General features: G+C 54.4%; 1 protein-coding gene across 6 annotated transcripts in view; it reads right to left on the bottom strand.

Annotated features, from left to right (window-relative positions):
- Positions 1–27889, bottom strand: part of mark2b (MAP/microtubule affinity-regulating kinase 2b) — a 180669-nt gene that overhangs the window by 25462 nt on the left and 127318 nt on the right. For all 6 annotated transcript variants that reach the window (XM_072245999.1, XM_072246000.1, XM_072246002.1 and 3 more), the window contains 6 exons: positions 20901–20957; positions 16656–16892; positions 15092–15211; positions 10874–10973; positions 10679–10791; positions 3545–3686 (listed from right to left, as the gene is read on the bottom strand). In XM_072245999.1, the coding sequence (XP_072102100.1) occupies positions 3545–3686; positions 10679–10791; positions 10874–10973; positions 15092–15211; positions 16656–16892; positions 20901–20957 (769 nt within the window). The remainder of the gene's footprint in view (positions 1–3544; positions 3687–10678; positions 10792–10873; positions 10974–15091; positions 15212–16655; positions 16893–20900; positions 20958–27889) is intronic.

The following is a 27889-nucleotide window of genomic DNA, read 5'->3' as shown; positions in this document are numbered from 1 at the left end:
CACATCCTCTCCACATCCACTCTATCTGTGTCCTCTGGTCCCAGACTCCCCACTATAGGAAACATCCTCTCCACATCCACTCTATCTGTGTCCTCTGGTCCTAGACTCCCCCACTATAGGAAACATCCGCTCCACATCCACTCTATCTGTGTGCTCTGGTCCTAGACTCCCCACTATAGGAAACATCCTCTCCACATCCACTCTATCTGTGCCCTCTGGTCCTAGACTCCCCCACTACAGGAAACACCCTCTCCACATCCACTCTATCTGTGTCCTCTGGTCCTAGACTCCCCCACTATAGGAAACATCCTCTCCACATCCACTCTATCTGTGTTCTCTGGTCCTAGACTCCCCACTATAGGAAACATCCTCTCCACATCCACTCTATCTGTGCCCTCTGGTCCTAGACTCCCCCACTACAGGAAACACCCTCTCCACATCCACTCTATCTGTGTCCTCTGCTCCTAGACTCCCCCACTACAGGAAACATCCTCTCCACGTCCACTCTATCTGTGTCCTCTGGTCCTAGACTCCCCCACTACAGGAAACATCCTCTCCACGTCCACTCTATCTGTGTCCTCTGGTCCTAGACTCCCCCACTACAGGAAACACCCTCTCCACATCCACTCTATCTGTGCCCTCTGGTCCCAGACTCCCCACTATAGGAAACATCCTCTCCACATCCACTCTATCTGTGTCCTCTGGTCCTAGACTCCCCCACTATAGGAAACATCCTCTCCACATCCACTCTATCTGTGTTCTCTGGTCCGAGACTCCCCACTATAGGAAACATCCTCTCCACATCCACTCTATCTGTGCCCTCTGGTCCTAGACTCCCCCACTACAGGAAACACCCTCTCCACATCCACTCTATCTGTGTCCTCTGGTCCTAGACTCCCCCACTATAGGAAACATCCTCTCCACATCCACTCTATCTGTGTTCTCTGGTCCTAGACTCCCCACTATAGGAAACATCCTCTCCACATCCACTCTATCTGTGCCCTCTGGTCCTAGACTCCCCCACGACAGGAAACACCCTCTCCACATCCACTCTATCTGTGTCCTCTGGTCCTAGACTCCCCCACGATAGGGAACATCCTCTCCACATCCACTCTATCTGTGTCCTCTGGTCCCAGACTCCCCCACCATAGGAAACATCCTCTCCGCATCCACTCTATCTGTGCCCTCTGGTCCTAGACTCCCCCCACTATAGGAAACATCCTCTCCACATCCACTCTATCTGTGTCCTCTGGTCCTAGACTCTCCCACTATAGGAAACATCCTCTCCACATCCACTCTATCTGTGTTCTCTGGTCCTAGACTCTCCCACTATAGGAGACATCCTCTCCACATCCATTCTATCTGTGTCCTCTGGTCCTAGACTCCCCCCACTATAGGAAACATCCTCTCCACATCCACTCTATTCAGGCCTTTCAATGAGATCCGCTCCCCCCACCCATTCTTCAAAACTCCAGACAGCACAGGCCCAGCGCCACCAAGCCTTCCCATGTTAACCCTTTCATCCCTGGGATCACTTTCATGAATGTCTTGTGAACCTTCTCCAATGCCAGGGAGCTCAGGATTGCCCACATTACTCAGTGCAGTCTGACCCATGCCTTATATTGCACATTGTTGCCTGCTTGATCTTTCATTGATACTGTTATAATTACTATTCTGTAGATTTGCTGAGCGCACCCACAGGAAGATGGATCTCAGCGGTCTATATGGTGACTTATGTGTACTCTGATAATAAAATTTACTCTGAATTTTGAACTTATAAAGCCTCAGCGTTACATTCTTACTTAATGCACTGCTGTAATTAAATCTCTGGATGGCAGGGAAAAGTTTTTCCACAGTGTCTGTGACAACAATAAACCTATTTAATAGTCTCCTCTGTTCCCCAAGTGGAAAAAGTCCTCTCCCCGTCTCCTGGTGAATCATTGCACCCGTTATTGTAACATACACTACATACAGTGGTATGCAAAAGCTTCAGGCACCCTAGCCATATATATGTTGCTAAGGTTTTGGCCCAGTAAAGGAAACCTTTGTTAAAAAAGTAAAACTCATCTAATCCCCTGAGCTCACCCGAGGACGGTTTTGTGAACTGACCCTCCCACCTCCCCCTCCTTCCTTCCTCCCGTCTCTGTGTGAACTCGCCCCAGTACAAGTATGTGAACTTTATGTTTCGATGTGCGTTTGAGAAGTAAACATCTTTATAACTTGTTTATAAATCTCTTCCTTTATTGACCCAGCCTCTACTGTAAAAGAAGACGGCAGCTTTGGCATTCTTTCTCAGTCGCTGACACAGTCTGTTGTACCTCGCCCGCACCTTTCCCTGTACTGTCGGTGAGTGTGTCGTGTTGATGAGGAATTGCCGTCAATCGGACAGAGGAGCTCCGTGGGAGGCAATCAAATCATCCACGTTTCAGATCCTGATGGAAGTTTTTTGACCCTGAAGCATCGACAATCTTTCTCCCCACCTACAGATGCTGCTGGACCCAGTGAGTTCAACATAGAGCACAGTACAGGCCCTTCGGCCCACAATGCTGTGCTGACCTTTGAGATCAATCTATCCCTTCCCTCCCACATGGCCATCCATTTTTCTATCATCCACGTGCCTATCTAAGAGTTTCTAAACATCCCTAATGTACCTGCCTCTCCCACCAGCCCTGGCAGGGCGTTCCACACCCCCCCCCCCCACCCACTCTCTGTAAAATACCTCTACGTCCGCTGACATTCTTTCCTCCAATCACCTTAAAATTATGCCCTTTATTACAAGCCGTTTCTGCCCTGGGGATAGTCTCTGGCTCCTCCAGCAGACCCAGATTCTGTTCCTCGGGTCTCTATTGAGAAGAAGCTGTTGGCTTTGGACCGAGAGCCTTCGAATCTTGAGTTTTGCCCGTGCTTTTCTCCCCCACCATCGAACGGTCGCCCCTGATCGAAACTTCTGTTATTCCAGATCAGGCAGTCGAGCTTGCACATTTGTGCAGATGTACCGTGGCGAGCCAGCGTCCTGACCGGCTGCATCTCCGGCTGGTGATCGGGAAAAACCGGCAGAGGGTTGCCAACTCTACCCGCTCCAATACGGGCACCATTGGCAACATCTTCAACAGGTGACGGACGCCTCAGAAAGGCGCCATCCGTCATTCAGAACCCCCACCACCCAGGACGTGCCCTCTTCTCATTGCTACCATCAGGGAGGAGGTACAGGAGCCTGCACACACACACTCAACGATTCAGGAACAGCTTCTTCCCCTCTGCCGACCAATTTCTGAACGGGCATTGAACCCGTGAACACCACCTCACGACCTGTGTGGCCACTTTCAAGGAGCTATGAACTTGGACCGTAAGATCTCTCTGCTCAGCAACACTGTTAAGGCCCTTTTTCCTTTACTGTCTCCTTGCGTTTGGGTTTTTATCTAACTAGCAGAGTATTCCGAGCGGGATTAGCCCCACCCTCGCCCCTCGAGAGCTGTTGAAAACTGAAGCAGTAACAACAGACCATCTCAGCACCGGGACAGGCAGACGGCGCGCCTGCACCTACCTTGGTCACTGATCCTCCGCTGTTTCTGACTGGCCGAGACGCTCCGCTGTACCTTGTTGGAGGGCGACTGTGCATTGCTGTTGGCGTGGTCGGAGCGGGGCTTCACGCACAGGTTGCTGGTGGAGAGAGAGTCCGTCTCCAGCTGTGGGCCAAACACAAAATGTGGCAGTCGATAGCAACGCAGGAAAAGGCCCGTCCACCCCCAATGCTGCGCCAAACCCAATTAAATGAGCAATCAATGCCCAGCTAAACTAATCCCTTCTGCCTGCACACAGTCCATCTCCCATCATTCCCTGCACATGGTCCATCTCCCTCCATTCCCTGCACATGGTCCATATCCCATCATTCCCTGCACATGGTCCATCTCCCTCCATTCCCTGCACATGGTCCATCTCCCATCATTCCCTTAACATGCTCCATCTCCCATCATTCCCTGCACATGCTCCATCTCCCATCATTCCCTGCACATGGTCCATCTCCCTCCGTTCCCTGCACATGGTCCATCTCCCATCATTCCCTGCACATGGTCCATCTCCCTCCATTCCCTGCACATGGTCCATATCCCATCATTCCCTGCACATGGTCCATCTCCCTCCATTCCCTGCACATGGTCCATCTCCGTCCATTCCCAGCACATGGTCCATCTCCCTCCATTCCCTGCACACGGTCCATCTCCCTCCATTCCCTGCACATGGTCCATCTCCCATCATTCCCTGCACATGGTCCATCTCCCATCATTCCCTGTACATGGTCCATCTCCCATCATTCCCTGCACATGGTCCATCTCCCTCCATTCCCTGCTCATGGTCCATCTCACATCATTCCCTGCACATGGTCCAGCTACCATCATTCCCTGCTCATGGTCCATCTCCCATCATTCCCTGCACATGGTCCATCTCCCTCCATTCCCTGCTCATGGTCCATCTTCCTCCATTCCCCACACACGATCCATCTCCCTCCATTCCCTGCACATGGTCCATCTCCCATCATTCCCTGCACATGCTCCATCTCCCATCATTCCCTGCACATGGTCCATGTCCCATCATTCCCTGCACATGGTCCATCTCCCATCATTCCCTTAACATGCTCCATCTCCCATCATTCCCTGCACATGGTCCATGTCCCATCATTCCCTGCACGTGGTCCATCTCCCATCATTCCCTGCACATGCTCCATCTCCCATCATTCCCTGCATGTGGTCCATCTCCCATCATTCCCTGCACATGGTCCATATCCCATCATTCCCTGCACATTGTCCATCTCCCATCATTCCCTGCACGTGGTCCATCTCCCTCCATTCCCTGCACATGCTCCATCTCCCATCATTCCCTGCACGTGGTCCATCTCCCTCCATTCCCTGCACATGGTCCATCTCCCATCATTCCCTGCACGTGGTCCATCTCCCTCCATTCCCTGCACATGGTCCATCTCCCATCATTCCCTGCACATTGTCCATCTCCCTCTATTCTCAGCACATGGTCCATCTCCCACCTTTCCCTGTACATTGTCCATCTCCCATCATTCCCTGCACATGGTCCATCTCCCATCATTCCCTGCACATTGTCCATCTCCCTCCATTCCCTGCACATGGTCCATATCCCATCATTCCCTGCACATGGTCCATCTCCCTCCATTCCCTGCACATGGTCCATCTCCCATCATTCCCTTAACATGCTCCACCTCCCATCATTCCCTGCACATGCTCCATCTCCCATCATTCCCTGCACATGGTCCATCTCCCTCCGTTCCCTGCACATGGTCCATCTCCCTCCGTTCCCTGCACATGGTTCATCTCCCTCCATTCCCTGCACATGGTCCATATCCCATCATTCCCTGCACATGGTCCATCTCCCTCCATTCCCTGCTCATGGTCCATCTCCCATCATTCCCTGCACATGGTCCATCTCCCATCATTCCCTGCTCATGGTCCATCTCCCATCATTCCCTTAACATGCTCCATCTCCCATCATTCCCTGCACATGCTCCATCTCCCATCATTCCCTGCACATGGTCCATGTCCCATCATTCCCTGCACATGGTCCATCTCCCATCATTCCCTTAACATGCTCCATCTCCCATCATTCCCTGCACATGGTCCATGTCCCATCATTCCCTGCACGTGGTCCATCTCCCATCATTCCCTGCACATTGTCCATCTCCCATCATTCCCTGCACATTGTCCATCTCCCATCATTCCCTGCACGTGGTCCATCTCCCTCCATTCCCTGCACATGCTCCATCTCCCATCATTCCCTGCACGTGGTCCATCTCCCTCCATTCCCTGCACATGGTCCATCTCCCATCATTCCCTGCACATTGTCCATCTCCCTCTATTCTCAGCACATGGTCCATCTCCCACCTTTCCCTGTACATTGTCCATCTCCCATCATTCCCTGCACATGGTCCATCTCCCATCATTCCCTGCACATTGTCCATCTCCCTCCATTCCCTGCACATGGTCCATATCCCATCATTCCCTGCACATGGTCCATCTCCCTCCATTCCCTGCACATGGTCCATCTCCCATCATTCCCTTAACATGCTCCATCTCCCATCATTCCCTGCACATGCTCCATCTCCCATCATTCCCTGCACATGGTCCATCTCCCTCCGTTCCCTGCACATGGTCCATCTCCCTCCGTTCCCTGCACATGGTTCATCTCCCTCCATTCCCTGCACATGGTCCATATCCCATCATTCCCTGCACATGGTCCATCTCCCTCCATTCCCTGCTCATGGTCCATCTCCCATCATTCCCTGCACATGGTCCATCTCCCATCATTCCCTGCTCATGGTCCATCTCCCATCATTCCCTTAACATGCTCCATCTCCCATCATTCCCTGCACATGCTCCATCTCCCATCATTCCCTGCACATGGTCCATGTCCCATCATTCCCTGCACATGGTCCATCTCCCATCATCCCCTTAACATGCTCCATCTCCCATCATTCCCTGCACATGGTCCATGTCCCATCATTCCCTGCACGTGGTCCATCTCCCATCATTCCCTGCACATGCTCCATCTCCCATCATTCCCTGCATGTGGTCCATCTCCCATCATTCCCTGCACATTGTCCATCTCCCATCATTCCCTGCACATTGTCCATCTCCCATCATTCCCTGCACGTGGTCCATCTCCCTCCATTCCCTGCACATGCTCCATCTCCCATCATTCCCTGCACGTGGTCCATCTCCCTCCATTCCCTGCACATGGTCCATCTCCCATCATTCCCTGCACATGGTCCATCTCCCACCATTCCCTGCACATGGTCCATCTCCCATCATTCCCTGCACATGCTCCATCTCCCATCATTCCCTGCACATGGTCCATCTCCCTCCGTTCCCTGCACATGGTCCATCTCCCTCCGTTCCCTGCACATGGTTCATCTCCCTCCGTTCCCTGCACATGGTCCATATCCCATCATTCCCTGCACATGGTCCATCTCCCTCCATTCCCTGCTCATGGTCCATCTCCCATCATTCCCTGCACATGGTCCATCTCCCATCATTCCCTGCACATGGTCCATCTCCCTCCATTCCCTGCACATGGTCCATCTCCCATCATTCCCTTAACATGCTCCATCTCCCATCATTCCCTGCACATGCTCCATCTCCCATCATTCCCTGCACATGGTCCATGTCCCATCATTCCCTGCACATGGTCCATCTCCCATCATTCCCTTAACATGCTCCATCTCCCATCATTCCCTGCACATGGTCCATGTCCCATCATTCCCTGCACGTGGTCCATCTCCCATCATTCCCTGCACATGCTCCATCTCCCATCATTCCCTGCATGTGGTCCATCTCCCATCATTCCCTGCACATGGTCCATCTCCCATCATTCCCTGCACATTGTCCATCTCCCTCCATTCCCTGCACATGGTCCATCTCCCATCATTCCCTGCACGTGGTCCATCTCCCTCCATTCCCTGCACATGCTCCATCTCCCATCATTCCCTGCACGTGGTCCATCTCCCTCCATTCCCTGCACATGGTCCATCTCCCATCATTCCCTGCACATTGTCCATCTCCCTCTATTCTCAGCACATGGTCCATCTCCCACCTTTCCCTGTACATTGTCCATCTCCCATCATTCCCTGCACATGGTCCATCTCCCATCATTCCCTGCACATTGTCCATCTCCCACCATTCCCTGCACATGGTCCATCTCCCATCATTCCCTGCACATGGTCCATCTCCCTCCATTCCCTGCACATGGTCCATCTCCCATCATTCCCTGCACATGGTCCATGTCCCATCCTTCCCTGCACATGGTCTGTGTAACAGCCTCTTACGACACCTCTACTGTCTTTGCCTCCACCCCCACCCCTGGCAGAACATTCCACACACGCACCGCTCCCCATGTAAAAAAAACTGACCCTTCACATCTCCTTTAAACTTTCCCCCGCTCACCTTCATTGCATGACCTCTGGTATTAGGCATTTCTACCCTGGGAGAAAGGAACTTTCCATCTAGCTGAGCTGAGTTGTTCTCCGATCTTGGCAATTCACTTGCAAGCATTTCGTCACCGTGCGAGGGGACATCGTCAGAGTGCACAGTCGACAGCGTATTGACGATGTCTCCTCACGTGGTGACAGAGCGCTTGCAAGTAAATTGCCGAGATCAGTGAACAACTCGACCCAACCATCAACCACTCAAGCTGCACATTGTCCTAATTCTTTACAACTATCTGTCTACACTGTCTCTCTTATAAACCCAGGTCATACCCTGTCCTCATTGCTACCATCAGGAAGGAGGTACAGGAGCCTGAAGACACACACTCAATGATTCAGGAACAGCTTCTTCCCCTCCGCCGTCCGATTTCTGAATGGACATTGAATCCATGAACACTACCTCACTACTTTTTAATTTGTTTTTGCATGACTTATTTCATTTTGCTATTTACTGTAATTCAGTTTTTTTCTATATTATGTATTACATTGTACTGCTACCGCAAAGACAACAAATGTCATGACATATGCCGGTGATATTAAACTTGATTCTGATTATAAACTTCTCTCAGGCATATTTTATTTTCTTGCGAGACAGCCACTTCCAGCCTTTCGAGTGGCGCCACTCAGAAACCCACCAATTTAACCCTGGTCGAATCGCGGGACAATTTACAGCGACCAATACGTCTTTGGGCCGTGGGAGGCAACTGGAGCACCCAGAGGAATTCCACGTGGTTCACAGGGAGAGAACGTACAAACTTGCTAACGGCGGACGAAGAAACGCCTGCCCGTTTAGCCCCCACTGGGTGCAGAAAAAGTTCACAGCTAATTTATTATTAAAGTATGTACAGTATATGTCACCATATACTACCCCAAGGTTCATTTTCCTGCGGGCATTCACAGTAGAACAAAGAAATACAATTGAATCACCGGGAAAGTACCGGGGCATTAGAAGGCTCTGGGCCTGTACTCACTGGGATTCAGAAGAATGAGGGGGATCTCATTGAAACCTATCGAATGTTCAAATAGAATGGATGTGGAGAGGTGGGAGAGTCTGGGACCAGGGGACACAGCCTCAGCATAGAGGGATGTCCATTTAGAACGGAGATGGGGAGGAGCTTCTTTAGCCAGACAGTGGTGAGTCTGTGGAACTCATTGCCGCACGCAGGCCGCTGTGAAAGTCAAGACTGTATGTATATTAACGGCAGAGGTTCTTGACTGGTCAGGGCATGAAGGGACACGGGGAGAAGGCAGGAGACTGGGGCTGAGAACAGACATGATGAAATGGCAGAGCACACTCAGTAGGCAAAGTGGGCCAAGTCTGACGGGAGCAACACACACAAAGTGCCGGGGAAACTCAGCATCCATGGAAAAGAGCACACTCGACGTTTCAGGCCGAGACCCTTCAGCAGGACAATTCTCATCCTACATCTTATGGCCAAACAAAGCCCGACAAACAACCGAAGAAGACCAACCCCACAAGTACAATAAAGGCAGACGATAAATAGAGAGGTAACATTGAGAACGTGCGTTGGGTGCCCTTGCAAGTGAGTCTGCAGGTTGTGGAAACGGTTCAGTGTTGAGGTGAGTGAAGTTGGGCGCCACAGTCGCACGGCCATTCGTTGTTACCGCCGGGGCGTCGGGTTCGGAGTTTGTACGTTCTCCCCAGGGTGCTCCGGTTGCCTTGCACATTCCGGCTAGGTTACTTGGGCATTGCAAGTTGTCCCGTGGTTAGGTTAGGGTTGACGGGGGTTGCTGGGGCAGAAGGGTCGACTCCACACTGACAGGCAGGTTAAGTTAGCCGCGCTGAAGCCTCCCTCCCGCTAGGGGAGTGTTTGATTTATTACCACAGTATGTGCTCAATGTCACTCTGTGCCGCCTTGAGATTCATTTACTTGTGGGTGTTCACAGAACAGAGAAAAAACAGAATTAATGAAAAACTACACACAAAGACAGACCGACAAACATCCAACGTGCAAAAGACTCATAATCCTGAGAGCGCAGGTTGTAGAGGGCCCTTGTAAAGTGAGTCTGTAGGTTGTGGGATCAGATCTGTGTGAGGAGAGTGAAGTTATCCACACCGGTTCAGGAGCCTGATGGTTGAGGGGTAATAACTGCTCCTGAACCTGGTGGTGTGGGTCCTGAGGCTCCTGTACCTCCTGCCTGATGGTTGAGGGGTAATAACTGTTCCTGAACCTGGTGGTGTGGGACCTGAGGCTCCTGTACCTCCTGCCTGATGGTTGAGGGGTAATAACTGTTCCTGAACCTGGTGGTGTGGGTCCTGAGGCTCCTGTACCTCCTGCCTGATGGTTGAGGGGTAATAACAGTTCCTGAACCTGGTGGTGTGGGTCCTGAGGCTCCTGTACCTCCTGCCTGATGGTTGAGGGGTAATAACTGTTCCTGAACCTGGTGGTGTGGGACCTGAGGCTCCTGTACCTCCTGCCTGATGGTTGAGGGGTAATAACTGTTCCTGAACCTGGTGGTGTGGGCCCTGAGGCTCCTGTACCTCCTTCCTGATGGTAGTCGTGGGAAGGGGGCATGGCCTGGATGGTGGGGGTCCTCGACGATGGATGCTGCTTTCCTGTGGCTCTTTACAGCCCTGTCTATCAGTGAAGCCACATTCAGGGAATTATGGGTGCAGTCCCTCTGTCCTACCGCCCTCTTCAGTCGCCGACTTACCTCCGAGGTCTTCCAGCCCAGCAGCAGGTACGTGGCCATGACTTCATTGTATTTTTGGTTCACTAGGGAGCTGGTGATCTCTTCCCGCGAGTACCCCATGTTAACCATCAGCTCTGTGGCACAGGGAGAGACACCGTTAGACCGTCTGCAGAGAAGGCTCGCAGCTAGAGGAGAGCGGGCAGCCTGGACACTCACCTGTCCGCCGGGGGTCCTTGTAATCGGGCTCGGGATCCAAGTAGGGCTTCAACTCGTCGTCTTCGTAGCCAACATTCATCCATCGATCTTTCATGATTTGCTGGACAAGGCAATGGCTGAGGTCAGTTTCACCAGGGACAGTGGGGCATCTCCCCCCTCCCCATGACCCCCTCCCACAGTGGGGCATCTCCCCCCTCCCCATGACCCCCTCCCACAGTGGGGCATCTCCCCCCCCTCCCCATGACCCCCTCCCACAGTGGGGCATCTCCCCCCTCTCCCCATGACCCCCTCCCACAGTGGGGCATCTCCCCCCTCCCCATGACCCCTCCCACAGTGGGGCATCTCCCCCCCCTCCCCATGACCCCCTCCCACAGTGGGGCATCTCCCCCCCCTCCCCATGACCCCCTCCCACAGTGGGGCATCTCCCCCCTTCCCCATGACCCCCTCCCACAGTGGGGCATCTCCTCCCTTCCCCATGACCCCCTCCCACAGTGGGGCATCTCCCCCCTCCCCATGACCCCCTCCCACAGTGGGGCATCTCCCCCCCCTCCCCATGACCCCCTCCCACAGTGGGGCATCTCCCCCCCCCTCCCCATGACCCCCTCCCACAGTGGGGCATCTCCCCCCTCCCCATGACCCCCTCCCACAGTGGGGCATCTCCCCCCCATCCCCATGACCCCCTCCCACAGTGGGGCATCTCCCCCCTCTCCCCATGACCCCCTCCCACAGTGGGGCATCTCCCCCCTCCCCATGACCCCCTCCCACAGTGGGGCATCTCCCTTCTCCACCCCTAATGCACCACAGATCTCCCACCCCAATAAACCCTTCCCGCAGCATGACACTCCCTCCTCACTGCCTCTCCCTCAGTGTGACACTCCCCCCTCACTGCCCCTCCCTCAGTGTGACACTCCCTCCTCACCGACCCTCCCTCAGTGTGACACTCCTCACCGACCCTCCCTCAGTGTGACACTCCCCCATCACTGCCTCTCCCTCAGCGTGACACTCCCTCCTCACCGCCCACCCTCAGCGTGACACTCCCTCCTCACCGCCCCATGCTCAGTGTGACACTCCCTCCTGACCGCCCCTCCCTCAGTGTGACACTCCCTCCTCACCGACCCTCCCTCAGTGTGACACTCCTCACCGCCCCTCCCTCAGTGTGACACTCCCTCCTCACCGACCCTCCCTCAGTGTGACACTCCTCACCGCCCCTCCCTCAGTGTGACACTCCCCCATAACTGCCTCTCCCTCAGCGTGACACTCCCTCCTCACCGCCCACCCTCAGCGTGACACTCCCTCCTCACCGCCCCATGCTCAGTGTGACACTCCCTCCTGACCGCCCCTCCCTCAGTGTGACACTCCCTCCTGACCGCCCCTCCCTCAGTGTGACACTCCCTCCTCACCACCTCTCCCTCAGTGTGACACTCCCTCACCGTCCCTCCCTCAGCCTGACACGCCCTCCTCACCGCCTCTCCCTCAGCGTGACACTCCCCCCTCACCGCCTCTCCCTCAGCGTGACACTCCCCCCTCACCGCCTCTCCCTCAGCGTGACACTCCCTCCTCACCGCCCCACCCTCTGCGTGACACTCCCTCCTCACCGCCCCTCCTTCAGCGTGACACTCCCTCCTGACCGCCCCTCCCTCAGTGTGACACTCCCTCACCGACCCTCCCTCAGTGACACTCCCTCCTCACCCCCCTCCTCAGTGTGACACTCCCTCCTCACCACCTCTCCCTCAGTGTGACATTCCCTCCTCACTAACCCTCCCTCAGTGTGACACTCCCTCCTCCACACCTCCCTCAGTGTGACACTCCCTCCTCACTAACCCTCCCTCAGTGTGACACTCCCTCCTCCACCCCTCCCTCAGCGTGACCCTCCTCACCAACCCTCCCTCAGTGTGACACTCCCTCCTCACTGACCCTCCCTCAGTGTGACACTCCCTCCTCACCCCCCCTCCTCAGTGTGACACTCCTCACCAACCCTCCCTCAGTGTGACACTCCCTCCTCGCCGCCTCTCCCTCAGCGTGACACTCCCTCACCGCCCCTCCCTCAGTGTGACACTCCCTCGGTGTGACACTCCCCCTCACTGCCCCCCCAGTGTGACACTCCCCCCTCACCACCTCTCCCTCGGTGTGACACTCCCTCCTCATCGCCTCTCCCACAGTGTGACACTCCCTCCTCACCGCCTCTCCCTCAGTGTGACACTCCCTCCTCACCGCCTCTCCCTCAGTGTGACACTCCCTCCTCGCCACCCCTCCCTCAGTGTGACCCTCCTCACCGCCCCCCCACAGAGTGACACTCTCTCCTCACCGCCTCTCTCTCAGCCTGACACTCCCCCCTCACTGCCTCTCCCTCAGTGTCTCTCCCTCAGTGTGACACTCCCTCCTCACTGCCTCTCCCTCAGTGTGACACTCCCTCCTCACCGCCTCTCCCTCAGTGTGACACTCCCTCCACACCCCCTCCCTCGGCGTGACACTCCCTCCTCACTGCCTCTCCCTTTGTGTAACACTCCCTCGTCACTGCCCCTCCCTCAGCGTGACACTCCCTCCTCACCGCCCCTCCCTCAGCGTGACGCTCCCTCCTCACCGCCCCTCCCTCAGCGTGACGCTCCCTTCTCACCGCCCCTCCCTCAGCGTGACGCTCCCTCCTCACCGCCCACCCTCAGCGTGACACTCCCTCCTCACCGCCCCATGCTCAGTGTGACACTCCCTCCTGACCGCCCCTCCCTCAGTGTGACACTCCCTCCTGACCGCCCCTCCCTCAGTGTGACACTCCCTCCTCACCACCTCTCCCTCAGTGTGACACTCCCTCACCGTCCCTCCCTCAGCCTGACACGCCCTCCTCACCGCCTCTCCCTCAGCGTGACACTCCCCCCTCACCGCCTCTCCCTCAGCGTGACACTCCCTCCTCACCGCCCCACCCTCTGCGTGACACTCCCTCCTCACCGCCCCTCCCTCAGCGTGACACTCCCTCCTGACCGCCCCTCCCTCAGCGTGACACTCCCTCCTCACCGACCCTCCCTCAGTGTGACACTCCCTCCTCACCCCCCTCCTCAGTGTGACACTCTTCCCTCACCGACCCTCCCTCAGTGTGACACTCCCTCCTCACCACCTCTCCCTCAGTGTGACACTCCCTCCTCACTAACCCTCCCTCAGTGTGACACTCCCTCCTCCACCCCTCCCTCAGCGTGACACTCCTCACCAACCCTCCCTCAGTGTGACACTCCCTCCTCACTGACCCTCCCTCAGTGTGACACTCCCTCCTCACCCCCCCTCCTCAGTGTGACACTCCTCACCAACCCTCCCTCAGTGTGACACTCCCTCCTCGCCGCCTCTCCCTCAGCGTGACACTCCCTCCTCACCGCCCCTCCCTCAGTGTGACACTCCCTCGGTGTGACACTCCCCCTCACTGCCCCCCCAGTGTGACACTCCCCCCTCACCACCTCTCCCTCGGTGTGACACTCCCTCCTCATCGCCTCTCCCACAGTGGGACACTCCCTCCTCACCGCCTCTCCCTCAGTGTGACACTCCCTCCTCACCGCCTCTCCCTCAGTGTGACACTCCCTCCTCGCCACCCCTCCCTCAGTGTGACCCTCCTCATCGCCCCCCCACAGAGTGACACTCTCTCCTCACCGCCTCTCTCTCAGCCTGACACTCCCTCCTCACTGCCTCTCCCTCAGTGTGACACTCCCTCCTCACTGCCTCTCCCTCAGTGTGACACTCCCTCCTCACCGCCTCTCCCTCAGTGTGACACTCCCTCCTCACCGCCTCTCCCTTTGTGTAACACTCCCTCGTCACTGCCCCTCCCTCAGCGTGACACTCCCTCCTCACCGCCCCTCCCTCAGCGTGACGCTCCCTCCTCACCGCCCCTCCCTCAGCGTGACACTCCCTCCTCACCGCCCCTCCCTCAGCGTGACGCTCCCTCCTCACCGCCCCTCCCTCAGCGTGACGCTCCCTCCTCACCGCCTCTCCCTCTGCTCGGCACACCTCCCTACCCCACCTACCACATTCCACCACACCCTCCATGCCATCCCTCTGGTATTCCTTTAGCTCCCCCCCCCTCCCCACAAGACAGTAGGGCACGGGCCTGGCCTCTCCCCCACCTGTCCCAGGGGTTTTCGGTGTGCAGGAGACTGGACCCTGTTTCTGACAGATCTCGCTCGTGCTGGGCCCAAACCGGGCGATTCCGCACGCGTGCTCACCACTGACGCCTCTCAGGCTCACCTCTAAGTTGCCTCGCTTGGCAGGGTTTAGTACCAGGAATTTCTTGAGTAAATTTTCACAGTCTGTGGACATGTAGAAGGGGATTCGATATTTGCCTCTCAGCACTCTCTCCCGGAGTTCCTGCAGACACATCGACAGCAGATATAAATGCGTCTTTTTTCAGTGCTCGTATGTTAATTCCCTCTTCAGATCTTATCAAGCCTCCAGCTTCGGACACCCTGGTGACAAGCGACTTGGTTCTGAGAGGCAGTATGGTCTGTGCCAACACGGACATCGAGGCTGATCACTACAGTGCAGAAGCAGGCCCTTTGGCCCATCTAGTCTGTGCCGAACTGTCATTCTTCCTAGTCCCATCGACCTGCACCTGGACCTTAGCACTCTGTACAAGTATCCAAACATCGGTTAAGTTTTGTAATCAAAGCCGCGTCCGAAACTGCTATATAGAGGAAGTCTAACAATCCCACCCACACTACCGGATACGGACACGCCGAGGGTCCGAGAATGCTGCGGTGATCACAGACAGAGACTCAGATTCCATCCTGACCTCTGTCACAGTGTGCGGGTGCATGTGTCTATGTGTGTGCGTGAGACCCACTGTCTGCATATCTGTGCATCTATGTACGTTGATGTTTATCTCTGTGTCTCTGTATGTGTCAATGTTTGTCTGTGTGTGTCTCCCTCTGTATGCGTCGATGTTTCTGTCTCTGTCTGTGTTTCTGTCTCTGTGTGTGTCTCTGTCTGTGTCTATGTTTCTGTCTCTGCGTCAATGTTTCTGTCTGAGTATATGTCGGTTTCTGTCTGTGTGTGTGTCGGTTTCTGTCTCTGTGTGTGTCGACATTTGTCTCTGCCTGTGTTTCTGTCTCTATGTGTGTCCATGTTTCTGTCTGAGTATGTGTCGATGTCTCTATCTCTGTCTGTGTCTCTGTCTCTGTCTGTGTCTCTGTCCATGTCTCTGTCTCTGTGTGTCGATGTTTCTGTCTCTGTCTGTGTTTCTGTCTCTGTCTGTGTCTCTGTCCATGTCGATGTCTCTGTCCATGTCGATGTCTCTGTCTCTGTGTCGATGTCTCTGTCTCTGTCTGTGTTTCCATCTCTGTCTGTGTCTCTGTCCATGTCGATGTCTCTGTCTCTGTGTGTGTCCACATTTCTGTCTCTGCCTGTGTTTCTGTCTGAGTATGTGTCAATGTCTCTGTCTCTGACCGTGTCGATGTCTCTGTCTCTATGTATGTCTGCAGTTTCCACATGCTCCCAGTGACCGTGTGGGTTTCCCCTGAGTTCTCCAGTTCCCTCCCACAACCCAACTATGCATGGGTCATGGGTTAATCAGCTGCTAGAAATTGCCCCTTAGCATGTGTGGCAGTCTGGTAGGAATCTTGCAAAAGGGTCAGAATGGTTGCAATGGGCTGAAGGGCCACACATTTGTCTCTCAGAGGCTGCGACGGGCTGAAAATGACAGAGAAGTACAGTTAGAAAGGGAAATCAGAAAGCACTCGTGCTGTGAGCTGAACTCAGTCTCACTCCAGACAAACAGAAACTGGGAGACACCCAGCTCAGCTTGGCCAGGTACCTTCAAGTTCTGGCCGTCGAAAGGCAGCGAGCCGCTGACGAGGGTGTAGAGGATCACGCCAAGACTCCAAACGTCCACCTCAGGCCCGTCGTACTTCTTGCCCTGGAAGAGTTCCGGAGCAGCGTAGGGGGGACTGCCGCAGAACGTGTCCAGTTTATTCCCCAGCGTGAACTCGTTACTGAAGCCAAAGTCCGCTATTTTTATGTGCATGTCCCCGTCTAGGAGCAGATTCTCGGCCTGGGAGGGGAGGAGGTACACCAAAATCAGGGAGGAATCAGCACGTCCACCAGCAGCCACCGCGCATGGAAGTGTGTGTGTGGAAGTCAGCGTTGGACAGTTGTCCACAACAGCCTGGCCCCTTGCATTTCAACAGGCCATTACCCCCACTCGTTTCAATGGACCCGTTTACCCCTCGTTTCAGAAACATAGCCCCTCTCATTTCTAGGGGCACTTATACCCACTTTCATTTCAAGAGACTCTTGTATGCCCTCTCCTTTCTAAAGGTTCTTTTAACCTGATACCTCCACATGATTCATAAAATTTAGCTGCTCATTTCATGACCCTCTTAACCCCCAAACTTTTCAAGGAACCTTAAAAAAATGATAATACGAAGGGTCGGAATCAGGCCATCGAGTCTGCCCCCACTCCATCCTGGCTGACTTAACATCCCTCTCAACCCCATTCTCCTACCTTCTCCCTGTAACCTTTGATGCCCTAATTAAGAACCTATCAATCTCCTCTTTAAATATACCAGATTTCTTTGCCTCCACAGGACTCTTCATCAGAACCGATCACCTCCCAGTGTCTCACTTCATCCCCCCTCTCCCCCACCCACCCACCTTCCCCCTCACCTGGTCTCACCCATCACCTCCCAGTGTCTCACTTCATCCCCCCTCTCCCCCACCCACCCACCTTCCCCCTCACCTGGTCTCACCTATCACCTCCCAGTGTCTCACTTCATCCCCCCTCTCCTCCACCCACCCACCTTCCCCCTCACCTGGTCTCACCTATCACCTCCCAGTGTCTCACTTCATCCCCTCTCCCCCACCCACCCACCTTCCCCCTCACCTGGTCTCACCCATCACCTCCCAGTGTCTCACTTCATCCCCCCTCTCCCCCACCCACCCACCTTCCCCCTCACCTGGTCTCACCCATCACCTCCCAGTGTCTCACTTCATCCCCCCCTCTCCCCCACCCACCCACCTTCCCCCTCACCTGGTCTCACTCATCACCTCCCAGTGTCTCACTTCATCCCCTTCTCCCCCACCCACCCACCTTCCCCCTCACCTGGTCTCACCTATCACCTCCCAGTGTCTCACTTCATCCCCCTCTCCCCCACCCACCCACCTTCCCCCTCACCTGGTCTCACCTATCACCTCCAGGTGTCTCACTTCATCCCCCCCTCTCCCCCACCCACCCACCTTCCCCCTCACCTGGTCTCACCCATCACCTCCCAGTGTCTCACTTCATCCCCCCTCTCCCCCACCCACCCACCTTCCCCCTCACCTGGTCTCACCTATCACCTCCCAGTGTCTCACTTCATCCCCCTCTCCCCCACCCACCCACCTTCCCCCTCACCTGGTCTCACTTATCACCTCCCAGTGTCTCACTTCATCCCCCCTCTCCCCCACCCACCCACCTTCCCCCTCACCTGGTCTCACCTATCACCCCCCCAGTGTCTCACTTCATCCCTCCTCTCCCCCACCCACCCACCTTCCCCCTCACCTGGTCTCACCTATCACCCCCCCAGTGTCTCACTTCATCCCCCTCTCCCCCACCCACCCACCTTCCTCCTCACCTGGTCTCACCCATCACCTCCCAGTGTCTCACTTCATCCCCCCTCCCCCCGATCCACCTTCCCCCTCACCTGGTCTCACCCATCACCTCCCAGTGTCTCACTTCATCCCCCCTCTCCCCCACCCACACACCTTCCTCCTCACCTGGTCTCACCTATCACCCCCCCAGTGTCTCACTTCATCCCCCCTCTCCCCCACCCATCCACATTCCCCCTCACCTGGTCTCACCCATCACCTCTTAGTGTCTCACTTCATCCCCCCTCCCCCACCTGCCCACCTTCCCCCTCACCTGGTCTCACCCATCACCTCCCAGTGTCTCACTTCATCCATCCTCTCCCCCACCCACCCACCTTCCCCCTCACCTGGTCTCACCCATCACCTCCCAGTGTCTCACTTCATCCCCCCTCCCCCCGATCCACCTTCCCCCTCACCTGGTCTCACCCATCACCTCCCAGTGTCTCACTTCATCCCCCCCTCTCCCCCACCCACCCACCTTCCCCCTCACCTGGTCTCACCTATCACCCCCCCAGTGTCTCACTTCATCCCCCCTCTCCCCCACCCATCCACATTCCCCCTCACCTGGTCTCACCCATCACCTCTTAGTGTCTCACTTCATCCCCCCTCCCCCACCTGCCCATCTTCCCCCTCACCTGGTCTCACCCATCACCTCCCAGTGTCTCACTTCATCCATCCTCTCCCCCACACACCCACCTTCCCCCTCACCTGGTCTCACCCATCACCTCCCAGCGTCTCACTTCATCCATCCTCTCCCCCACACACCCACCTTCCCCCTCACCTGGTCTCACCCATCACCTCCCAGTGTCTCACTTCATCCCCCCCTCTCCCCCACCCACCCACCTTCCCCCTCACCTGGTCTCACCTATCACCCCCCCAGTGTCTCACCATCCCCCTCTCCCCCACCCACCCACCTTCCTCCTCACCTGGTTTCACCTATCACCTCCCAGTGTCTCACTTCATCCCCCCTCCCCCCGATCCACCTTCCCCCTCACCTGGTCTCACCCATCACCTCCCAGTATCTCACTTCATCCCCCCTCCCCCCACCCACCCACCTTCCCCCTCACCTGGTCTCACCTATCACCTCCCAGTGTCTCACTTCATCCCCCCCTCTCCCCCACCCACCCACCTTCCCCCTCACCTGGTCTCACCCATCACCTCCCAGTGTCTCACTTCATCCCCCCCTCTCCCCCACCCACCCACATTCCCCCTCACCTGGTCTCACCCATCACCTCTTAGTGTCTCACTTCATCCCCCCTCCCCCACCTACCCACCTTCCCCCTCACCTGGTCTCACCCATCACCTCCCAGCGTCTCACTTCATCCATCCTCTCCCCCACACACCCACCTTCCCCCTCACCTGGTCTCACCCATCACCTCCCAGTGTCTCACTTCATCCCCCCCTCTCCCCCACCCACCCACCTTCCCCCTCACCTGGTCTCACCTATCATCTCCCAGTGTCTCACTTCATCCCTCCTCTCCCCCACCCACCTTCCCCCTCACCTGGTCTCACCCATCACCTCCCAGTGTCTCACTTCATCCCCCCTCTCCCCCACCCACCCACCTTCCCCCTCACCTGGTCTCACCTATCACCTCCCAGTGTCTCACTTCATCCCATTCTCCCCCACCCACCCACCTTCCCCCTCACCTGGTCTCACCCATCACCTCCCAGTGTCTCACTTCTTCCCCCTCTCCCCCACCCACCCACCTTCCCCCTCACCTGGTCTCACCTATCACCTCCCAGTGTCTCACTTCATCCCCCTCTCCCCCACCCACACACCTTCCCCTTCACCTGGTCTCACCTATCACCCTCCCAATGTCTCACTTCATCCCCCCTCTCCCCCACCCACCCACCTTCTCCCTCACCTGGTCTCACCCATCACCTCCCAGTTTCTCACTTCATCCCCCCTCTCCCTCACCCACCCACCTTCCCCCTCACCTGGTCTCACCTATCACCTCCCAGTGTCTCACTTCATCCCCCCTCTCCCCCACCCACCTTCCCCCTCACCTGGTCTCACCAGCTTCCCCTCTCCTCACCTTCTTTCCCTGGCTTCTTCCCCCTTCCTCTCTAATCCTGACAAAGGTTCTCAGGCTGCTTACTCTTTTCCATGGATGCTGCCTGGCCTGCTGAGCATTTTGTGTGTGTAGCTCAGGATTCCCAGCATCCGCAGAGTCGCGCGGTCGAAATCGCAAACTGGTTTCAACTCCACCCCCGTTCTCGTACAGCTGGAGGGACAAGTGCCTGCAAACGCTGGGGATGGGTAGAGAAGGGGAGCCTCCCTGATGCAGGATTTGTTCCTCCCACACCCCCACCATCACTGTGAAGTTAAGGTGTGGCACAAGAAACAGAACTCAACACATCGGCAGTGACCAAGCTTGTTCATCTGAGAGTGGACGCCCTGTCGAGGGTAACAGGCGGAAACTAGGTTGCTCACCTTCAGATCCCGATGAACAATACACTTCTGGTGACAGTATTGCACAGCAGATACTATCTAGAAAACAAAAACAGGGAATCATCAGATTTTCTGTGTTTCTGTGATATCATACTGGAGGAACATTGTGTCATTTCTTAATGCATGCATTACTAAATGACAATAAACGAGGACTGAGTGTCCTCATAATCTAATTAACAACCAGCAACTTCTTCATCCTCCCAAGCAGTCCCCACACACACACCTCTTGGGTTGGCTCAGATACCAGTTGCTCAATGAACAGGGTCACAGGAAACCTTACGGCAAATCCCTTGGCGCATTACGAGGAACGCGGTAACTTGTGTGCTTGACAATCCTCCGAAACCAATCAATGCAAGTTTAATTGCCGTTTAACTATAGAAGAATACCCATGAATACGGTGAAACGAGACAGCGATACTCTGGGGGTCAAGGCACCGACAGTCACACAGAAGAACACACTCACGGAATTAAAGAGTCCAGATGCCCATCCCCGCAACACCGCGGCTTGAGGCTCAGTCCTCGTACATGCAAGTCGACAAACCCAGCAGTAAAATACCATGCAGAGTACGCACGTATGTGGTCCAGAACCCCCCCAGCCAACCCAGCAGACGTGAAACTTGCAATCAAACAAGGCAGTGAGAACCCGATGGGCCCAATAGCCTAATTCTGCTCCTATGTCTTATGGTCTTCTTAAGGTGCGCCTTTCTCAGGGACAAAGACAATCTATTAACCAAGCACATTTATGTCCCTAAGAATCATTTCCTTGCCCCTTGCCTCTTCTACCTCTCCCCTCCCAGCTTCTTCATCCCATTTGCAGAAAAATAAACAAACACAAAATCAATGATAAACCACACGAAGACTGACAAACAACCAATGTGCCAAAGACGACAAATTGAGCCAACAAATGGAATCGATAATACTGAGAACATGAGGTGCAGAGTCGTTGAGAGTGAGCCTGCAGGTTGGGGAATCAGTTCAGAGTTGTGGTGAGTGAAGTTACCCACACCAGTTCAGGGGCCTGATGGTTGAGGGGTACTAGCCGTTCCTGAACGTGGTGGTGTGGGGCCGAAAGCTCCTGTACCTCCTGCCTGACGGTAGTCGTGAAAAGAGAGCCCTTGGCGATGGAGGTTGCTTCCTTGTGACAGCGTTCTGCGTAGATGTGCTCAGCAGTGTTGGCAGAACTGCCTGTGACGGACTGGGCTGTATCCATCACTTTCTGTGGACTTTCCTGTCCCCACGCCAGGCCGTGATGCAAGCAGTCAGAATACTCTCATTGCGCACCTATAGAAGTTTGCATGAGTTACTGGAGCCTCCAATCCTCCTGTAATCTATCCACCACAAAAGGCAGAATTTAACACAGAAACATAGAAAATCTACAGCACAATACAGGCCCTTTGGCCAACAGAGTTGTGCCGAACACGTCCCTACCTTAGAAAGTACTAGGCTTACCCATAGCCCTCTATTTTTCTAAGCTCCATGTACCTGTCCAGGAGTCTCTTAAAAGACCCTGTCGTATCCGCCTCCACCACCGTTGCCGGCAGCCCATTCCACACACTCACCACTCTCTGCGTAAAAACCTTTCCCTGAGTAGGCTTTTTCCTACTCTCCCAGCACCTTAAACCTGCGTCCTCTTGTGGCAACCATTACAGCCCTGGGAAAAAGCCTCTGACTATCCACACGATCAATGCCTCTCATCATCTTGTACACCTCTATCAGGTCACCTCTCATCCTCCGTCGCCCCAAGGAGAAAAGGCCAAGTTCACTCAATCTATTCTCATAAGGCATGCTCCCCAATCCAGGCAACATCCTTGTAAATCTCCTCTGCACCCTTTCCATGGCTTCCACATCCTTCCTGTAGTGAGGCGACCAGAACTGAGCACAGTACTCCAAGTGGGGTCTGACCAGGGTCCTAATTTACCAGTGGCGACTCATTTTAATTCAACCTCCCATTCCCGTGTCCATGAGGCCAGACTCAGGCTGGAGGAGCAAGTATTCCAGCTGGAAAGCAGGGATTTCAAAGGTCTCAGTAACCCCCAGGCAAGTACTGTGATCTGCTGACTCAAGTGGCTGATGCCGCAGGCAAATGGCTTCTAGGGCACAGGCAGAACTAGTTGCTCACAGTCTGGTACAACTGAAATGCAGAGAGTGCTGGACTCAGTCCAGTACATCATGGGCACATCCCACCCCACCACCGGTAAAATCTCCAGGAGGGGCTGCGTCAGGAAGGCAATATCCATCATCAAAGCTCCCCCACCACCCGGGCCGTGCCGTCTTCTCGCAGCTCCCATCGGGCAGGGGGCACAGGAGCCCGAAGACCCGCACCACCGTGTTCAGGAACAGCGACTCCCCTTCGACCGTTCAGATCCTGACCCGACCGGCACAACCCGGACCAGTACCTCAGTACAGCAACACGGAGATTGCTTTGGTCAGAAATTGTATTTTCCCTGTGCACGCTGTGTATCAGAGCCCGTGTGTCCCTGCAACAGACTGTGAGGAATGCTCAGGAGCCCCTCCCCACCATCCGGGACACACACCCAAGGCGCTGCGTTCGCAGAGCCCTCAGAGTTGCCAAGGATCCTTCCTGCAATCTCTGATCTCCCACAGTCAGGCAGAAGGCACCGCGGTATCAGAACAAGGGCTGTTAGGCTGGGTAACAGCTCCTGAGTACCCTGCTACCACATCATTTATGACAGTGACAGTGCTGTGCACTGAACTACACGTCGTGTGTGCGCTGTACGTCAGCTCGTGCAGTCCTGTGTAAAAGTCTTAGGCACAAACATATCGCCAGGGTGCTGAAGACTTTCGCACGGTACTGTACTTGGCAGCGTGGAGTGGAGAGCGAGTTTGTAAATCTGGCGGGAGCAGAGGATGTTGGGAATGGCGAGGGTGGGGCGTTGCGGGAGGGATGTGGGACAGGTGGCAGAGGAGTGCCAGGGGCAGGGGGTGGCATGGGTGCAGACACACCCAGCCCTGAGACACCGGGCAAGGGCATTTGATCCCCAAACGATTAGTTTATTGATCATTACAAAATCCTCTGGTGCTTTCCGCTCCCTCCGCTCTCCCTTCCCCTTTTCCCACCCATGACCCCCATCTCACTCCCAGTCCACAGTACAGACCCATTTCTGAGTCTGGTTTATCACTCACATTTGTCAGGAAGTTTGGTTTTTTTGTGGCAACAGTACTGTGCAGTACATAAAATTACTGTGGTACTGTACAAAAGGCACCCTGGCTACCTGCTGTATATTGGTTAAAATAGGAAGGTGGTTGGGAAACAGAAATAAGAGTATTTATTAGCTCACTAGTATTACGTGTTACTTGGTAACTGGAAAGACATAATATACGGAAATCTTGGGCACACTAGTTACATACCTGTGCAGCTGGCAATAAGTTGGGCACTAGCTTTGAAATTTAACTCAATTATAAAGCAAATGCTTTAAGAGGACAAATGCTTGAGATGGTCAAGGACTACATCTGCAGCTTGCTACCACCCACACTGGACCCCTTACAATTCGCCTACCGACACAACCAGTCTACCAATGTCGCCACAGCCACAGCACTACACACCATCCTCACTCACCTGGAGAAAAGGGATGCGTATGCTAGAATGCTGTTCCTGGACTACCGTTCAGCATTCAACACCATAATTCCCTCCAGACCGGACAGGAAGCTCAGGGGCCTTGACCTTGTGCAGCTGGATCCTAAACTTCCTATCGGATTGCCAACAGCTGGTAAGGATGGGCTCCCTCACCTCTGACCCTCAACACAGATGCCCCTCAGGGTTGTGCCCTGAGTCCCCCCCCCACTCCCTTTACACCCACGACTGTGCTGCCACACACAGCTCCAATCTGCTGATCAAATTCACAGGTGACATGACATAATAGGCATCCGTTAGTCTCGTGAGACCATGGATTTGCGCCTTGGAAGATTTCCAGGGCAAGGTTGTATGGAAAACCGGCAGTTGCCCATGCTGCAAGTCTCCCCCCCTCCTCGCCACCGATGTTGTCCAGGGGAAGGGCACTAGGGCCGATACAGCTTGGCACCGGTGTCGTCGCAGAGCAATGTGTGGTTAAGTGCCTTGCTCAGGGACACAACACACTGCCTCAGCTGAGGCGCGAACTAGCGACCTTCAGATCACTAGACCGACGCCTTAACCACACGCCAATATGACATAGATCAGGCTTATTTCTAGCGGTAATGAGACAGCCTACAGAGGCGAGGTTCACACCCTGACACAGTGGTGCCAAGATAACCTCTTCCTCAATGTCCAAAAAAGAAAAGAGCTGATTGTGGATTACAGGAGGAACGGTGACAGGCTCACCCCAATCAACACCAATGGGACTGAAGTTGAGAGGGTGGGTAGTTTCAAGTCCCTCAGTAAACTCATCACCGAAGATCTCACCTGGACTGTACACACCGGCTGTGTGGCAGAAAAAAGCACAACAGCATCTCTTCCACCTCAGGTGACTGAAGTTGTTCAGCATGAGCCTCCCAATCCTCAAGAGGTTCCACAGGGGCACCATCGAGAGCATCCTGACTGGCTGTTTCACCGCCTGGTGTGGAAACTGCACCAACCTTGATCACGGACAGCCCAGCATATCTGTGGATGTGAACTTCACTCCATTGAGGACATTTACAGTAGCAGGTGCATAAAGAAGGCCTGGAAGATCACTAGGGACACCAGTCACCCCAACCATGAACTGTTTCAGCTGCTTCCGTCTGGCAAATGCTACCACAGCATTAAAGCCAGGACCAACAGGCTACGGGACAGTTTCTTTCTACAAGCCATTAGACTTATAAATTCATATGTCTGTACATTGCGTCGGAGTCATAATGCGAAGATTTTTACTCCCTCACGTTGTGGGATGGATGTAAGATTTAAATAAATTCAAATTCAGATACAATGAGGAGAAAGTGACATCATAGAGACCCCTTGTGGTCAGGGGCTGTAACTGTACTGTGACTGCTTACATGGGAAAATTGAATGGAAAATGCTGGTATGACAAGGATTAGAGAGAAGACAGTTAGGTGGCGGAGGGAAAGAGGGCAGAAGGATGGAACAGGTAGACAGAAGAAAGGACTGAACTTCTATAGTTGAGAGTACCCTGACCAGCTGCATCACGGCCTGGTAGTAAAACGCCAATACCCAAGAACAGAGAGGTGTACAGAAAGTGGTGAATACAGCCCAGTCCATCACAGGAAAAGCCCTCAACACCACTGAACACATTTACAAGGAGGACTGTCACAAGAAACCAGCATCAATAATCAAAGATGCCCACCATCCAAGCCACGTCCTCTTCTCGTTGCTACCATCGGGCCTTGGGTCCCACACTGCCAAGTTCAGGAACAGTTATCACCCTTCAGCCATAAAGGCTCTTAAACCATCACTCACCTCAACTCTAAACTGATTCTATGATTGACAGACTCACTTTCAAATACTCTACAAACTCATCTTCTCAGTGTTATTTCAGCTTACAGAGTTCGTCTTCTTCTGCACATTGTTTGTTCGCATTTCTTTATTTTTCTTTGAACTTCTGAACGAATGCAACGTGCTGCAGGTGGAGGGAGGGCCATGGAAGTGATGGGGATAGGAAGGGAGCTGAACCAGGGGAGGCTGGCATCAATCTGTCAAATAGAGAGTCCAGGGTGTCACAGGAAAGATACTAGCACGGAGAAAAGCTTGGCTGACTGGGATGAACCGAGTTTGTAGGCGGAGAGACAGGTTGTGTTGAGGAAGCAGGGAGCCTGCAGAAGGACTTGGACAGATTGGGAGAATGGGTAAAGAAGTGGCAGGTGGAATACAGTGTCAGGAAATGTATGGTCATGGACTTTGGTGGAAGGAATAAAGGGACAGACTATTTTCCTCTGGTCTTACAAATACAGACCAACAAACAACCAATGTGCAAAATTTTATAAATAAAAAATATGTACATATAAATAAACCGAGAACACGTGTTGTAGAGTCCATGACAGTGAGTCAGTAGGTTGTGGAATCAGTTCAGTGTTGAGGTGAGTGAAGTTATCCACTCTGGTTCAGGAGCCTGACGGTTGAGGGTAATAACTGTTCCTGAACCTGGTGGTGCGAGTCCTGAGGCTCCTGTACCTCCTTCCTGATGGTTGAGGGTAATAACTGTTCCTGAAGCTGGTGGTGTGGGTCCTGAGGCTCCTGTACCTCCTTCCTGATGGTTGAGGGGTAATAACTGTTCCTGAAGCTGGTGGTGTGGGTCCTGAGGCTCCTGTACCTCCTTCCTGATGGTTGAGGGGTAATAACTGTTCCTGAACCTGGTGGTGTGGGTCCTGAGGCTCTGTACCTCCTGCCTGACGGTTGAGGGGTAATAACTGTTCCTGAACCTGGTGGTGCGAGTCCTGAGGCTCCTGTAGCTCCTTCCCGATGGCAGCAGTGAGAAGAGAGCACGGCCTGGTTGGCAGAGGTCCGCGATGATGAATTCTGCTCTCCCGTAGCAGCGTTCCTTGTGGATGTGCTCAGTGGTCAGAAGGGACACAGCATTAAAAACGCAGTTTGAGGAGATCTGGTTTGTCATCTAAAACAGCGGCAAATTTCAGAAGATGTACCCTGGAGAGCATTCTGACTGGCTGCATCACCATCTGGTATGGGGGGTGGGGGGCTACTGCACAGGATAGAAGTAAGTTGCAGAGAGCTGTCAAATTAGTCAGCTCCATTGTGGGTGTTCGCCTCTCCTTCAAGATGTCCAAATGTCTCAAAAAGGCAGCATCCGTCACTAAGGACCCCCATCTCCCAGGACATGTCCTCTGCTCATTGCTACCGTCAGGGAGGAGGTACAGGAGCCTGAAGCCACACACTCAGCGATTCAGTAACAGACTCTTCCCCTCCGCCATCCGATTTCTGAATGGACACTGAACCCATGAACACTACCTCACTGCTTTTTTATTTCTATTTCTGCATTACTTACTTAACTAGTTAATACATCTAAACTTACTGTAATTCACATTTTT

This window comes from Mobula birostris, chromosome 28 (assembly GCF_030028105.1).
Source record: "Mobula birostris isolate sMobBir1 chromosome 28, sMobBir1.hap1, whole genome shotgun sequence".
In the NCBI taxonomy this organism is placed as follows: Eukaryota; Metazoa; Chordata; class Chondrichthyes; order Myliobatiformes; family Myliobatidae; genus Mobula; species Mobula birostris.
This window is presented reverse-complemented; position numbering and strand designations above follow the sequence as displayed.